Genomic DNA, 16,588 nt, shown 5'->3' with positions numbered 1-16,588 from the left:
AATTCAAAGCTAACTTCGAAATTAAAATTGATAAGTGAGAAATATTTTACCTTTATATATTAATGAGTAATTATGCCATAATAAAACTGATTTTCATTAGTCAACACAAGAGAACCTGCCCATTTTGAGAGTGACATTATAGTCCATCTCTCAAAAAACTTGTTTAAAAATGCATATTTATTATTATTTTATGTCGCTATCTTTTTCTCAAGCAGTTGAAACCAACATTCTTCTTGTACTGTTCTTCTAAGCCTGACTAAACAAATGAAGTATTATTGTTTAATAAATGCATCATAAAGACCTTTTGAAAAGTCTCAGTTTTAAAGGTAGTATTTTCATTTTCTCTGTGTAAGAAGAAGAAAATCAGTACAGACTCCATCTCTCTTTTGTATCAGGAACATTGCATTGCTTAACTGCAGATGGCCCCGATTTACAAAGGAATAAACAGTTAAGCATGCATTGTTACAGTCCTTAGGACACCTCTTGGAGTGGATGCAATAATTTATTCCATCGAGCAGGTCTAATTCTCCCTTGATTTATGGAAGTGGTAATAATATTCCATCTCACGGAATGCTTTGCTTGGAGGAATCCTGATCCAGGCACTAAAATCTTTATGGCCTCCCCAGGAGGCGTTGGGACGCAGGTGGTATCCTCATTACTGCAGCCGAGAAAATGGAAGGGTTTGCCTGAGGTCTCCTGGCAAGTCAGTTATTCAGGGAATAGAATTTAGGTCTCCTGATGCCTAGCACACGGTCACAAAAGCAGAGAACTCCCAGAGGAGTCACCCAAATCATGTGTGCAAAGAAGAGGGGAAATGACACCCAGGATGCTCGTTGCAGAAGCCCCGTAGAACCTGTCGCGGTTCCCCTCTGATGGCACATGAAGCACACTGAAGGGTACCAAACAACATAAAACCCTAACGGTGCCCTTAATTAGGTGGGATCATCACTCTAATCCCTGACCTCCCACGGTCCAAGCGAGGAGCCCCGAATTCCTCTCTGTGGTGCCAAATCCTGAAAGCAAGACGTGCTTACAGAAGCAATCTTTGACTTACAAGGGACCATCAAGCTCTGATGATGATGAAATTTGATAGCACTAATGTCAAACTTTATATGGCCATAATCCAAGTTTACAATGATACGTTAAGCCACAATGCTACTATTTATATCACCATAAACTGAGTTTATGGTGATATAAATAGCCACGCTAATGGCATTAACAGCAGCACTCAGTGGTCTCACAGCTGTCGAGTGCCACTTTTATGCTATTAGCCTGGCTATTTACATCACCATCAATTTAGGTAGTCAAACTCGTAACATACGAATATACAAAGAAGATGGATATCCACATTTTATGTCCAAATCTAGGCTCCCGTACTGGAGACTGTGTGGCTGTCACTCTCCTCTATGTCTTAAGGTCTATCTAGCTCTTCATTTGGCTCTATCTGCATCCCATGATGTTTCTTTAGGAGTTACAGACGAGCAAGTCTGTTTTCTGCCATCCTCTGATTTTAGCTGGGAAACGCTATTTAAAACTGACATGGAAGTGCAAGCCACAGCTGCTGGGCAAACTTACTGTCTCCTTGGCAGCGCAGGGGACCCACGCTCAGTTTGGCTTCTGAACCTTGCCGGTCGGTATCTCCAACCACCACCTGGCTTACCGGCAGGTGATCCTTGTAGGTTAGGAAGCCAGCGTCCTTCCTCCTGAGTCACAGGGAAAGACAGAAAAGGATGAGGAGACTAAGTTAGAAACATGTCTTTTCTGATAATTAAGTTGTCTAATAATTGACCACATTCCAGTAAACATTCAGAAGTTCAGTAAGTAGAAGCACAGTTAAAGAGCTGTTTTTTCTCTTCCATCGGGTGGTCTCACAGCACATCGCTCAGAAACGACTGTGACATCTTTTCCTTCTGGAAAACAGAACTGACACCCTGATTTCCAGAGTCACAACCAATATGCCGCATACTATCTTAGGTTGAGGGTAGCTACCACGCTGCTTGACGAACACACACCAAGCGCGGAGCACGCATGCAGAGTTTGCTGTTGTCACAGAATCAGGTTCACCAAAGTCAACCCGATTTCTCGCACAATATACGAAACAAAACCTATTAAAAAAACCCCTTGTTTCCTTAATTGCTTTGTGGCAATTGCTTCAGCGGCTTTCTTCCCTGCTGTGCACCAGCTATAGAAGGGACACTTTTTGTTCGTTCATCTCTTCTTATTTAACAACTGAATGAGTTTATGTGAAGTTTCCAACACAGAGCAGGTGCTCACTAGGTGTCTATTTCCATCTATAATGAGGGGCGGAGTTGCAGTTCAAGCCAATTTGGTTTTTCTCCTAGGTTCTCCTAGATTCGTTCTCCTGCTTACTCTATACTTACCCTGTTTCGGGTCTTGTAACTCTACCCTGTACCACCCCAATAAAGGAAGAGGACAAGGCTAGCTCCACATTAGTGATTCTGGGACAGAGCACAGAAATCCAGGAGATGTTCTTGGGATGGACACAAGGTGAGTTATGCAGCACAGATTTCACCTTGATAGGAAATCCTTGCCCCTTCACCCTCTTTTCACGCTGCTGTGGCTGAGGGATCCCCTCATTTGGGGATGGATGGGTGAGAGGCACAAATCGGTGTAAAGTCATTCTACAAATTCACCCTTCTGCATGATTTTTTTGCACTGTTCAGCCTGAATATAAATAACAATTTTGAAGTTGTACATACAACTGATCATAGAAAAGAAAACTGATTTTGGATGATAGAAGAATGAAAGAGAGTTCAATAATCAGGTTAAAGATTGGCCATTCACATCTCTTGGCAAATAGTACAGGGAATTGTGGGGAACCAACCTGGAGGCCTGCCTTTAAAATGCAATGCTGTTAGGAGCAGTTACTTCTCCTTCTGACCCTCTAGGATGTCAGTGAACATATACTCGCTCATGTGTCAGGACCCACAAACACCCAGGAAGGAATCACAGAATTCACCTTGTGGACCTCAAACAAGTGTATTTTATACTGCCTTAGTTATTTCATTGCTCTTGAGTTTCCAAAATAAATTATTTTTTTAAATCTGTTTATTGAATGAGAACTAAGATCATGCAGAAAAGCACAATGATTCTTCTTGACATTTTGGCTACTGATGCCCCAGCCTCAAATCTCAGCAGAATCTTTTGCAAACCCAAGTTCTTTGACTAGAACTTCTATCAGTCAAAGTCACGTCAGAGAGGGAACACAGGCTTTGCTATCAAACTTGATATTTAGGGTTTCTTAAAGGAGCAATAAAGGAAGGCAACCTTTAACAACATCCTGTAATTTGACGACCTACTAGGAAAGATGTGCAGTCCTCTGAAACTGCAGGCTGAGAGTCTCTGCCAGTTCTTCATCATTCAGAATTACGCGACTCTAAGTCAGGGATCCGTAAACGAGGTCCCGAGAGCCATTCATCTTGTCTGTTCTCTGTGGCTCATGAGCTTAGAATGATTTTTACATTTTAAATAATTGAAAACAAAATCAAAAGCAGAATAATATTTTGTGTCATGTAAAAATCACATGAAATTCAAAGTCAGTGTCCATAAATAAAGTTTTATTGAAATACAGCCCTTTTTTTTTTTTTAACACATATTGTCTATGGTGCTTTCACAAGACAACAGCAGAGTTGAGTATTTGTGGCAGAGACCATAAGCCCTCAAAGCCTAAAATATTTACCATCTGGCCCTTTTTAGAAAAAGTTTGCCAGCTCCTAGTCTAAATCATCAGTATCCATTTCTCCTTTAGGAATTTACTGAGCAAATATTGCACCGACTATCGCACAACTTGTCTCCATGGTCAAGTGCGGGGTTAGGGGAGGGGCATGAGAGCATCTCTGAGGCAGGTGAAAAAACCATGTAAAATGACATTTATTTAATCTAACAGTAAGAAATAACTTAAACTTGATTAATTATTAACTTTTTGGTTGACTGTGCACTTACGGCAGGCGGTCATGTGTCAGGATGCTCAACATCCTTGCCGACACTTGGTAATGTTGGTTTATTTATGGTGAGTGATACGCTACTTTATAATAAATCTTGTACCAATGTGAGAGCATTTTGAAAACAAATGTTTGGAAATATTCCAACCATTATGTAATCTGATTGCCAAGATTGTATGCACATCACCCTATAAGAATTTACACATCTATATACTTTCACAACCTGAAAATGCAATTTTAAATCCTTGTAATAATCTTATAACTGGAGAGTTCCAGTGGGTTTTTGACATTTTTTAGTACTGAAATGGGCCATTACTCAGTTATTTTATAAACATAACTTATTCACATCAGAGATGACAGAAATTTATAGGCCGCATTTTATTAAAACCTTGTATTATTGGTCAATGAAACTGAAAAATTAACATCATGATTCATTAGGTGCACCTAATACTGTACTTTTATCTAGTTTGATATATGTATCTTGAGGTAACATTTTTCAATTATGACAGCCAATAAAGTCAAGTTATCAAATGAACAAAACAGAGAGGCATATCTTCAAATTAGCAATCCAAGATTATACAAAACAATCATATGTTTTCAATCACACTGCAGTTACTGAAAAAATTAGAGAAAAATGATTAATTTCTATTAATATTTTAGAGAAAATATTGTTAATTTCAACTTTTCATCATTTTAAAAGACTTTGTTTTATACTGAACATAAAATATTATTTCACTAGAAAATAGATCTTATTTTTATACTTATTTGTAAATGTGTGTTCAAAAAATTTTTTTAAATTTTTTTTAATTGCAGCAACATTGGATTGTAACCTTATATAGCTTTCAGATGTACATCATAATATATTTTGAATTCTGTGTAGATTACATCATGTTCACCACCCAAAAACTAATTATAGTCCATCCTCTCACATGTGAGCCTCATCGCCCCTTTTGCCCTCCCCTCTTCCCCTCTGGTAACCACCTATCCATTCTCTGTTGCTATGTGTTTGTTTGTTGTTGTTTTTATCTTCTACTTATGAGAGAGATCATATGGTATTTGACTTTCCCCCACTGAGTAATTTCACTCAGCATAATACCCTCAAGGACAATCCATGTTGTCACAAATGGCCGGATTTCATCATTTCTTATGGCTGAGTAGTATTCCATTGTGTATATATACCACATCTTCTTTCAAAAATTTTAATGATAGAGTGAGGATCAAAAAATATGAAGATCACTGCTCTAATTCATAGAAAACAACAATAACAGGTCATCCGTCACTGAGTACCTGTGTGTATTCGACTGTTTCTAGTATGTAACATCTAATCTGAAATCAATTCTTCCTTACAGGCATCATTATTCACATTTTACTGATAAGAATCAGAGAATTAATCTTGACCAAGGTCACCAGCTCATAAGTGTAGAGTCTGGATTCAAATCTAGATTATCTGGATCTCAATCTAAGATTTTCTATTAAAAAAAAGGGAGGGGCCAGACAGTGGCGCAGCGGTTAAGTTCACACGTTCCGATTCTTGGTGGCCCGGGGTGTGCTGGTTCGGATCCCAGGGTGGACATGGAGCCCCTTGGCAAGCCATGCTGTGGTACGTGTCCCACATATAAAGTAGAAGAAGATGGGCACGGATGTTAGCTCAGGGCTAGTCTTCCTCAGCAAAAAGAGGAGGATTGGCAGTTTTTAGCTCAGGGCTAATCTTCCTCAAAAAAAAAAAAAAAGGGAAAAACCAAAACAGAAGAAAACCAAAAACTGCTATGTCAATTAAAAGCTTTTTTCTTTTAATTCTCCTTTATAGATGAGATGAAAACATACCTTTGTAGATACGCTTAGCTATGCTGAAACATTGAGGTTGTTTGGAGGTAGTAAGATCAAAGATATCTGTAACGTTTTATTCACACCCATCCCCCTACCCCATCTATGTACTGAGTGTAAGAAAGATCGAGAACTACCCCATCCTGAAATCAACCACTGTTTTTAATGGTATATGGGTTTATAAAAGGTTGCAGTTCAGCTAGTAATTATGACACTCAGATATTCCTTATCAAACTAAGAAAACAGGGAAAAATAACTATCAGCTGATAAAAAAAGATAAAGTTACCTTCTCAATCATATTTGATCAGAGATTTAAATAGGGTCCCAGAGATCTTAGAGTCACAAACAACTGTGTGTGAAACTCTGCTGGAAACAAATTGGTTGTGGAAACAAATTCACGGTTGGCAATAGAGTAGTTTGACTAGTACAAAGTTTCTGATGTGATCCTACAGCACAAAGCACTTTCAAAAAATGATGCCTGGGTGAAAAGAAGATAAACTGAGATCTGGGGAGGGGCCCTTCAAAACAACTATAAGACTTCTAATTTAGCACCGGTGTGAAGATTATTTAGCAAGCAAAACAAGCCTTAGTTGAAAGTTATGATCTTTCCAGATCGAGGTCAATCTAATTTAGGGAGATATTCAGTAACTATCTATCATGTTAGCACAATCTAATTACATCTGTTAGTGGGCCCGTACATTAGAAAAATTCCATCATCCATTTCAAACAGGCCCTGAACTCAGACTCTGGCATAATCTCTCTATCAGCATTACTGAAGTAAAGCTCGATTCTATGGATTTTGCTTCTCTAACCTGGCATTACCGTTACCTCGCTTTAGTACTATTTTCCTGAGGAATTCTGTTTTACTCTGCCCTTCTTTCCTTGCCTTCTTTTCTTATTCTGCTGAGAAAGCAAACAAGCCTCTGGGCTGTTCCGTCTATGCTTAGCTCAGTGAAAAAGTAAAAAAAAACCCTAAAGAAAAAGAAACATCCCAAGCTTCTGCAATTGTGAGCCTGCTTTTCTACCAGATGTTATGAAAGTTACCACACTATGAATCTGTCCTATAATTCTAGCAGAAAAGAATGACTTCTCCTTTGTAAAGTTTTAGAAGTACTTGGCTACTTAAAGAAAAAAAACCAGAATTACAGTCAGTGAGTTTTCCAGAATAGCTATAATAAAAAAAGACAGATAATAACAATCGTTGACGAGGATTTGGAGAAACTGGAATCATCATACACCATGGCTGGTGGGGTTGTAAAGTGGCACAGTCACCTTTGAAAACAGTTTGGCAGTTTCTTTCTTTTGAGGAAGATTAGCCCTGAGCTAACATCCGCCGCCAATCCTCCTCTTTTTGCTGAGGAAGACTGGCCCTGAGCTAACATCTGTGCCCATCTTCCTCTAATTTATATGTGGGACACCTGCCACAGCATGGCTTGACAAGTGCTGAGTAGGTCTGCACTGGTGAATCCCAGGCCGCTGAAGCAGAACGTGTGAAGTTAACCACTGTGCCACTGGGCTGGCCCCAAGTTTGGCAGTTTCTTGAAAGTTAAACATAGATTTACCATATGATTCAATAATTCCATTCCCAGATATCTACCCAGGAGCAAAGAAAGCATATGTCCACCCAAAGACTTTCAGGTAGATGTCCACAGCAGCTTTATTCATGACAACCCCAAAGTGGAAACAACCCAAATGTCTATCAACTAGGGACTGGATAAACAAAGTGTAGTATACCCATACAGTGGAACATTATTCATCAATAAAAGAAATGAAACCTGGATACATATTGCAAAATGAATAAACCTGAAAAACATTATGCTAAGTGAAAGAAGTCAGACACGGAAGACCACATACTTTATAATTCCATTTATATGAAATGTCGAGAAAAGGCAAATGTATAGAGACAGAAAGTAGATTAGTGGTTGCATGGGGCTGTGGACGGGAACAAGGATTAACGGTAAACAGAAATCTCATAGGGGTAATGGAAATGTCTGAAATCTGAATTGTGGCGATTTGTTGCACAACTCAGTGGATTTACTAAAAATCTTTGAACTGTATACTGAAAATGGGTGAACGTCATGGTATGTGAATTATACTTCAATAAAGTTATTAACAAAAGAACCATAGATAGTTGTGAATACCGATTGCCAGTGAGGAAAGACATTTCTTTTCCACATGTCTTCCTGGAAGTATCAGGATATGGAACTATGAATGGGTATATTTCCTGGCTTCAGAGTCTTCTACTTTGTGACTGTGAACCTGGGTCTACAAAATCTTTACTGACTCCCTTTTTTAGGGGCTATACCCTGCTTTTAAAGTTTTTATCAATGTTTACATATTCCATTGGCCTTGCTTCCTGGAAGTGTCTCAGAACTCCCTTCCCAGGACACCCTCATTCATCTACTCCCCTCACCCATGACCTCTCTCTATAAACATTCTTTAACATGAGTTAAAAATTTAAAACGGCACAGAGCATACACCAGTTTCACCATGTTCCAGTCTCATCCTCATTCTTTATTCAGAATTTATACCCTTCACCCCAACCTGCTGTACCTGTCACTTTCCCAAACTTTAAAATAGGAACTGTACCTCATTCATTGAAAACTAAACATCCTTGCTTTTCTAGGACATGCCTAACAGTAAAATTCTGTTCAACTGTCACCATATACAATCGTAATATCTAGGAAATGGCAACGTTTTCTAGCATTAACTCTTCACCTCAAGGACTGTTTCTAAGGTTTTTGGAATCTCTTGTGTGATTTTTGGTTCAGATAATATGTTCACTTTATCCATAGGTCTTTGTATCTTTTCTCTTGAACCTTTCTGCCTCCTAACAGCCATCCCCAGACAACCCGTACCTTTTCCATAGCAAGTACTCAGAAAAAGTACGTCAAAAGGTAAAAACCTACAAGAATTGTCCTCAGTTTTCCTGGAAAGTTATTATTCTACTAATAACTTCCACTAAAGATGTTAGATTGGTTAGTAGTTATTTTTATTAAAAGATTTTTACATTGTTCTTATTTTTTCATCTCTTAAATCAAAAATCACATAAATAACTTACAGCTGATGGAGTTTTAAAATATTTACACTGCTTTCCCATGGATGATCTCATTTGATTCTTGTAACTTTGGAGATACAAGAAAATAGAGATATACAGTTGAACCTGACAAATTTTGATTTCCAAATAATCATTCAGGAACACATCCATTACACAGAATGAGATAGACTCTACCCAGGAATGAGATGCTTCTTTAGGGTAGAATACTAAATACTGCCTAATTATTCACAATAAAACAATGTACATAAAAATGTTGGCCAAGGCTAGTTCTAGTTAGAAAATTTTTTTGAAGTAAATAAGAATTTTTATTCTGTCTTTTTTTGGGTTCCCAACTCCATCTTTCCATATCTTCTCTGCCTGGGGATGCATCCCACTGCCTTTCTCTTAACTGGAAACTAATGCTCTCATTCTTCCTCTGGCTCCCATTAAAACCTGCTTTCAGAGAATAGTGTGACAAACCATTTATTCCCATCGTTTTTAATAGAAGCAATGCTCTAAGGAGATGAAGGGTTAGTCTTAGAAACTACATTTCCATGACTTGGCGGTTGCATTGGGGAGAGAAAGGAACGTTCTGGCATCATTTTAATGACTACATGAGGGCTACATGTTCTCCAAAAGGCAGCCCTACTGTCACCACAGAGCAGGTTTGCCAGTTCCTCTAGTTTTATTTACAAAAATCACCATCAGAAGTCAACGCGTTTGTTCAAAGAACACATAGGGGCTACCTCAGAATGGCTGGATCATCAGAGGCTGAAATAAACATCAGAACTGTCTGATACACAATGAAGGAGAACTTTTAAAATACTTCTAATGGTGTCTTCAGACACCATAGAGCTTTCCTCAATGGATGTAAGGTAGTATTCTCTATAAAGCAATTAGAGTAATTAAGAAAACAACCATCACGATTAGATCTTTAGAATCCATGTCTATGTCCCCTATGAAACGAAAGTAATTACAGATTCAATTACTCCTTTTCAGTGGGAATAGCTTAGGCTTTTTATAAATGCAAGACAATTATCTGTTTAGTTTAGAATCTCTTAGAAAGCCCTTGTAACCATTTCAGGATTCTGTACAAAATGTTCTTCTTTGATTTTCCTTCTGGAATGCAAGTTCCCTGAGGCCAGAAAAATGGTCTCTTGCAACTTTATAAACCAAATTCTGGTAGGCACCTAAAAGTGTCTCACTCCATATGTTTCATGACAGAACAAATACATGAATAAACATAGAAGTTAACTAGGTACAATGCTAAAATAGTAATCAGTGTGTGCTTCCGATCAATGGCGAGAGATGAGAAAGAAAATCTTTCTTGTAATTGGAGTTCCTTGAATGCTCTTGAAATGCTTTTATTATTCCTTTCCTGTTATTTTTTTTTCTCTTTAGAAAGTAGTATTCAATTAAAAGCCTCATATATAATTAATACAGTGGAAAGGGCACAGGAATTCGATCTTAAAGACTGCAGTCTAATTCAGTTCTGCCTCTACATAAAAGTAAGGTGCTAAATTTATCTGGGCCATTGTTTCTTTCCATAGATAAGTTATGATATATTTGGGTTCTGAAGGGTTTCAGAATATCCAACTCCAAAATATGCTTCTTCGGCACACAGATTATTTTCAGCTAAAGGCCACTGAGATTGGTAGACATGAAAAGCTCTAAAAACAGGGCAAATGCTTTCCTTTTATACAGGAAATTTCCATTCGTAGAGATGTCTCCCTTTTCTGTACCTGAGGATGACTCTTAATTGCATTCAATGGAGAAAGTACTGACTTAAATCTGTACAACAAATCTTCCTAAACAACTCTTCTTTCCATACTTTTCCTGGTCATCTTCTGATAACTTGGCTCCCCCACCCAGAAGCCCAAAATCCCTTGTCCTTTGGCTTCAGGTTGTATATAAGTCCAAGCTCTAACCATCCCTTTGGGTGGTACATTGATGGGTGCCCCCAGGTGTACATGCAGCGTGCACATGTTAATAAACTTCTGTTTTTCGCTTGCTAATCTGTCTTTGGCCAGTCCAATTTAGAGGATCCTAACTGGAGAAACTAAGATGGGTAGAGGAAAATATTTTTTTCCTCCGCTATAGTTCTTTAATTCTACTTATGTTTGTTTGGTTGTTTCGTAATTCTAGAACATTCTAGTAATCATTTGAACAAACTTGGCATCCTTAAATGTGTGGCATAAAACATAACAAATGTTAGGTCTGCTTTTCACGGGGTGGGGTCACTGGGAGCCCTGTGAAGACAGGGCTTCATGCTTTATGTAGTTTCCCCAGAAGCTGTTAGGACAATATCTAGTATATATTTTGGGAAATTATCTGGTTATCACCCCCATCTTTCAGATATGGTAATAGATTTGAAATAAAGCTAAGGTACTCAACTAATTGTGTCTAAACTAGAAAAAACAGACCAATCTCTACTACTCTAGAACTTATGAGAAGATGCATGTTTACCTTTCTCAAATTCTGCTAAAATAATTTCAATTGTTTTCCTTTAAATGATGTGGAAATCTATTTTTTATCATATAGGAAAATTGTCTCTCTGGATTGAAGACTACTTTGGGCTATTTACAGCTTACTTTGTCTATCTACATTCATGTTGTCCCTCAGCAAGTGTTCCTTGTGTTTTTGAAAACTGTGCATCGTAGATTATAGGATTAGTGAAGAGGGAGTCCTTGATGTGTGGGCTCCTTCCCATTTCCACATATTTTCATCTCTAGCAATTAATGGCCAACTGCTAGCATCTCACAGTAGTCATTGGGACAGCCTTCACTTACACTGGCCCAGTATATCTTTAAAAGTCAGGGTGGATATTCTGGCTCCTCTCAGTTTCCCAAAGCTTTATTGCTAACCGACAGACAAATGCAGAAATTGGAATGCCACATGCATCTGATCACTTATGATTCCCCTCTGCTTTTGTGTGGTTCACCTCCAGTGTTGCTCACGGTTTGATGGCCCCTGGGTGGGTTCCTTTCAAGGTTACTCATGGCTGGCTTCATTCCACAGGTTCTACATCTGGTCAACAGGGCACAGCAATGTATACTTATCCCAGGGAACTATGAAAGGGGATGCCACTGGCAACACGCCCATGCTCTTTCACCTTGAAGTTAGGCAGGAATATGCCAGGTTGGTGTGAGTCAATGATCCTGTGTCTGTCTTCCTATGGCAGTCACGGGTCGAGCTCCCTGATTCATTCTCTTGAAGATCTCCCTTCCCACTCTCATGATGGTGGAGATGGTTAGGGGGAGACAGACTATACTAACAACTCTGGAAATAAATCTTTCCTGTTGGTATCTTAGACTTCTCCAGGAACTCTGAGGCTTCTCTTACGTCACCTGAGGTAGATAATTGGGTAACGCTGGCAGAGCTGCACTCAGCTTTAGAATATGGGGATACTTGTCCCCTCAGTCTAGTTCCCAGCCTTGGAGCCAGTGCTGAAACTCCAAGAAAACAGAGGAAATCTAATGTATAATCCCTTCCTAGCCAATTTCTAAACCTAGCCAATTTTTATATCATCAGATTTTTATCTAATTTGCTCTGTGTAAAGTATTCTTTCACTGTTCCCACAGATGTCCACAATCATGAAAAATAATAATCAGATTCTATATTCTCTAAATTTCACTTAAATAGATTGGTCCACCCAAAAGAGCATTAGTTCTGATGAATCTGGTTTCAGAAGGAAGTTCAATATACCTTGAATTTTTATTTTATGGATTTGACCATCCTAAAAGGTGCTACTTTTCAATGATACAATCATTCTTCTTTCAGCTAAGAAGCACTACTTTTTCTTCCCATTGCCATTTCTAAAGCCCCCTCCAAATAACACAAATCTGTAGAAATGATTCTTATATTGATTACTACCACAATCTTTTCTCTACAAACATCAAATCATCTTTGACATACTTTATCATCCCCACTTCATCTCAGTAGCCATTTTGCTGTCCTACTGGACACAAAAGACTTGTCCGAAGGTGGAAGCAGTTTCCTTTATCTGTCTCTGAATACTGTAGGGCCCTTAAGATGATCAATGTTTGTTTTTATGTTACCAATATCTTGAGATGCTGTGGGGTATAAACATGTGAAAAAGGCCTCAGCTACAATAATGAAAAGAACTTTCTCTTTGGGATGAGATGGTCCAAATGAAAATAAAATTGAAAAACATCCCTCAGTAACTGGGACAAATGTGAGTCAGAAGGCAGCCAAGGAAAGAAGCTTAAGATTGCTATCAGACTCAAGCATGAAGGGACAAGGACAACCCAAGGAAATGATCTAAAATTTGGGTAGGAGCCAAAAGAATTATGTATAATATAAGCCAAAGGAATAGAGAGTTTCAGGGAGAAAAAAGTGGTTAATTATATTAAATATTGCAAAAATCTCTAGTATTTAAAAATTAAAGAATGCATATCAGGTATATCAATATGGAGATCACTGGTGGACATACGTAAAAGACTTCCAGTAGAGTAATGAAGAAAAAGTTAAATGATTGATAATCAAATGGGAAATGAGAGAGGAGAGACCAACCCTAACCTCTTGTTTTGAAGTTGGAATGAGAAATGAGAAATGGAAGAAGCTATAGGGTAGAAGCTGGAGGAGTTTGCAGCATTAGATGTTGTTTATAGACTTGGAGCTGAATCAATTATGTTTTATCACATATGTCTGTAACCAATTTGCCAACATTATTTTACAAGCTTGGAAGCAAAACCCATGAATGTCTTATGTATATAGATAGCATGTAACTTTGTCCAGAGGATGACTCGAAGTGGCATATAATTAGGACATTCTGACCAATGCTGGGGAATATAAATAACATGTTCAGCGTCCTTTTATTTCAGATCCAGCGAACAAAGAGCACCTGGGTCTCTTGCTTCAAATCATAACTAATCAAGCAATGTACACCTGGCCTTTCTGAAATATGATAGCCAGCATATTTTGGGAAAAGATTCTTGGGTCTGCACTCTTAGAGAAAATGACTGAAAGAACTAACTGAATAATTTCACAGCGAGGTTCTGAGCATTGGGGTTAGCTCTTGCCAGCTGGGGCTTTGATGTTTATTGGGTTTGGAGAAAAACAGAAATTCAGTAATCCTCTCAGGGACATTCTCAAACTTCAGTTAATTAGATTTTAATAAACAAGGTCATCTTTATTGGCAAGCTTACTTTGTAATTTAGAGGCTGAACCATTTATGATGCAGTCCAACTTAGGCAAATTAAAAGGCATATAAATCCTCCCCTCAGAAGAAAGGCAATAAAAATCCATCACTCTTAACTGAGGGACAGCAAATACCATCAAAGAAAAGAGTGAGTGGCCTGAACTTGTAGGGCTATGCAAATCCTGAACAATGCAAAACTCAATCTATGGCAGTTTTATGGAGAGAATAAAGCATATGAGTGTCTTGTTTATATGGATTCATTTTGCTCTTGTGAGGAACCAGGAGGAGAAACTGCCACATTCTTCTGATAGGGCAGAGCGTCCAGTTTGCAAATAATCTGAAAATGGAAAAAGAAAGTGGTGCAAACAAGCCTGGGGAGGATTTAGGCATTTTATTTCCTTGAAGTGTGTACAGTACAGACTGATTCTAACCTGACCTAGAGGTTATTGTATTAGTCTGCTTGAGCTTCCATGACAAGACGCCATGGATTGGGTGACTTAAACAGAAGGCACAGGTATTTTCTCACAGTTCCGGGGGCTAGAAATTCAAGATCAAGGTACCAGCAGGGCTGCTGCCTGGCGAGGTCTCTCTCCTTGGCTCGCAGATGGCTGTCTTCTCGCTGTGTCCTCACACAGCCTTTTCTCTGTGTGTGTGCGTGCACGCACACGCGCACGTGCACACACACGCACACACACAGAGCGAGCTCTGCTGTCTCTTCCTCTTTTTAATAAGGACACCAGTCTCATTGGACTAGCCTTCCACCCTAATGACCTCATTTAACCTTAATTATCTCCTTAAAGACCCTATCTCCAAATACAGTCACATTGGGGATCAGGGTTTTAACACATGAATTTGGGGGGACATAATTCACAATCAAGTCCATACAGTTGTATATAACTTTTTATGTTAGGTTTTGGGAAACATTAGTTCTGGGAGATGGTAATAAGTTTTCTGAGGAACAAAAGAAGATATTTGGTCTCCCAAGTGTGGGAAATGTTATACATTCTATATTTCACTCTTGGAGACCCAAAATACCAATTAGTATAATAAAAACTAAGAGAATTCTTTCATTGAGCAAAATATGAGAAGCTATTTAACTTATACATCCATCAACAGAGGAATGATAAATAAAATGTGATACATTCACATAATGGATTAAGACTCAGCAATGAAATAAAATGAACCATAGCTACGCACAAAAACATAGTGACCTTCAAAAACATAACATTGATGAAAAAAGTCAGACAGGAAAGGTACTTGCTGGATGATTCTATTTATATGCTGGTCAAGAGCATGCAAAAATAATCTAACATAACAGAAGTCAGAACAGTAGTTACCTTTGGCAGGATTGTCTAGGAGGGGGTGCGAGGGAGCTAGGGAGCTGACCATGTTCTATATCCTGATCGGGGTAATGATTTTACAGGCATAACAATATATAAAATGATTGAGCTGTACATTTAAGATCCATACGCTTCACTCCATGAAAGTTATAGCTCAAGAGGGAAAAAGCATTGGTGGCTTATTATTGCTTTCTAGGACAAAGCTGAAATTCCCAATCCTGGTCCCTTCACAATGTGAGCCCAACTTACTCTTCCAACATTGCACATGCTCTGAGGGTTCCAGACATATAGAATATAATCTAGTGTCCACTCCTTGCCTCCTGAACCATTTATTATTCAACCTTGTTTACTTTTACACTCTCCTCTGCACATGTTGTTCCCTTTTCAGGGAAGTCCTTTCTCTTTATCCTGCCTATTGAAATTCCACTCATCCTTAAGACATTGTCCAGTGGTCATCTCTTTTGTGAAACTTTCCCTGAGATCTCCAAAATGAATTAATTCTTTCTCCCTCTGGGCTTTCATAGCAAATCATTTATATGGACAATATAGTTATAGATTAGGAATTTTCTGGGACTTGCTTGGTTTCAAATATTTGTCTCTTTGTCTCCATAGTACATTCCTTCTATATATCCTCATTTTTGGATTGGAGTATGTGGCCAACAAAAACATAACTCTAATAATACAGTAGATTTTATAATTCTCCATCCTCCTTAGTTCAATGTGACCTTATTTCCTTGAATAAAGATTATATCTTACTCATTTTTGTAGCCATAAGACTTGATCTTGACATTGCAATGGCAAGCAGCTCTGTATTACAAGTAAATTACACCTTTCTAAGAGCAGACAATTTGCACTTTGAATTAACCTTGGCATATATCTTTGTCACATTTTTGTTGACATAATTAAGTGATTGTAAGATGAAATTTTGATAGGATCATTTACAATATCCATATTTTTCTTGGACAAGATGGTATTCTGTTTAAGAAAAGAGGGTCTAAGTGTCAAACTGTGTTTCATTTCTATGTCCTCCTTCCACATTGAGCAACTTACCTTAACCGACCATAAATTACTTAGCACAGTCCCTGGCACATACTAAGTATTCAATAAATATTAAGTTAAACTGTATAAAATTTCCAATATTCAGCTGTATTTGATGTACAAAAATGGCAGTTTCATATGGTTTAATGTAATGTTAACTATTACTAAAATCATCATCACTTTTTGCAACACTGTCCAAAAACAGCTCAAAATCATTTCCTTTTTA

At 38.2% G+C, this 16,588-nt stretch overlaps 1 protein-coding gene across 1 annotated transcript in view; it reads right to left on the bottom strand.

Moving 5' to 3' along the window:
- Positions 1-16,588, bottom strand: part of CNTNAP2 (contactin associated protein 2) — a 1,879,249-nt gene that overhangs the window by 350,387 nt on the left and 1,512,274 nt on the right. Inside the window, exon 15 of the mRNA XM_070265133.1 lies at positions 1,576-1,703. Coding sequence (XP_070121234.1) covers positions 1,576-1,703 — 128 coding nt within the window. The remainder of the gene's footprint in view (positions 1-1,575; positions 1,704-16,588) is intronic.

The sequence above is a fragment of the Equus caballus genome, chromosome 4 (assembly GCF_041296265.1).
Source record: "Equus caballus isolate H_3958 breed thoroughbred chromosome 4, TB-T2T, whole genome shotgun sequence".
Lineage (NCBI taxonomy): Eukaryota > Metazoa > Chordata > Mammalia > Perissodactyla > Equidae > Equus > Equus caballus.
This window is presented reverse-complemented; position numbering and strand designations above follow the sequence as displayed.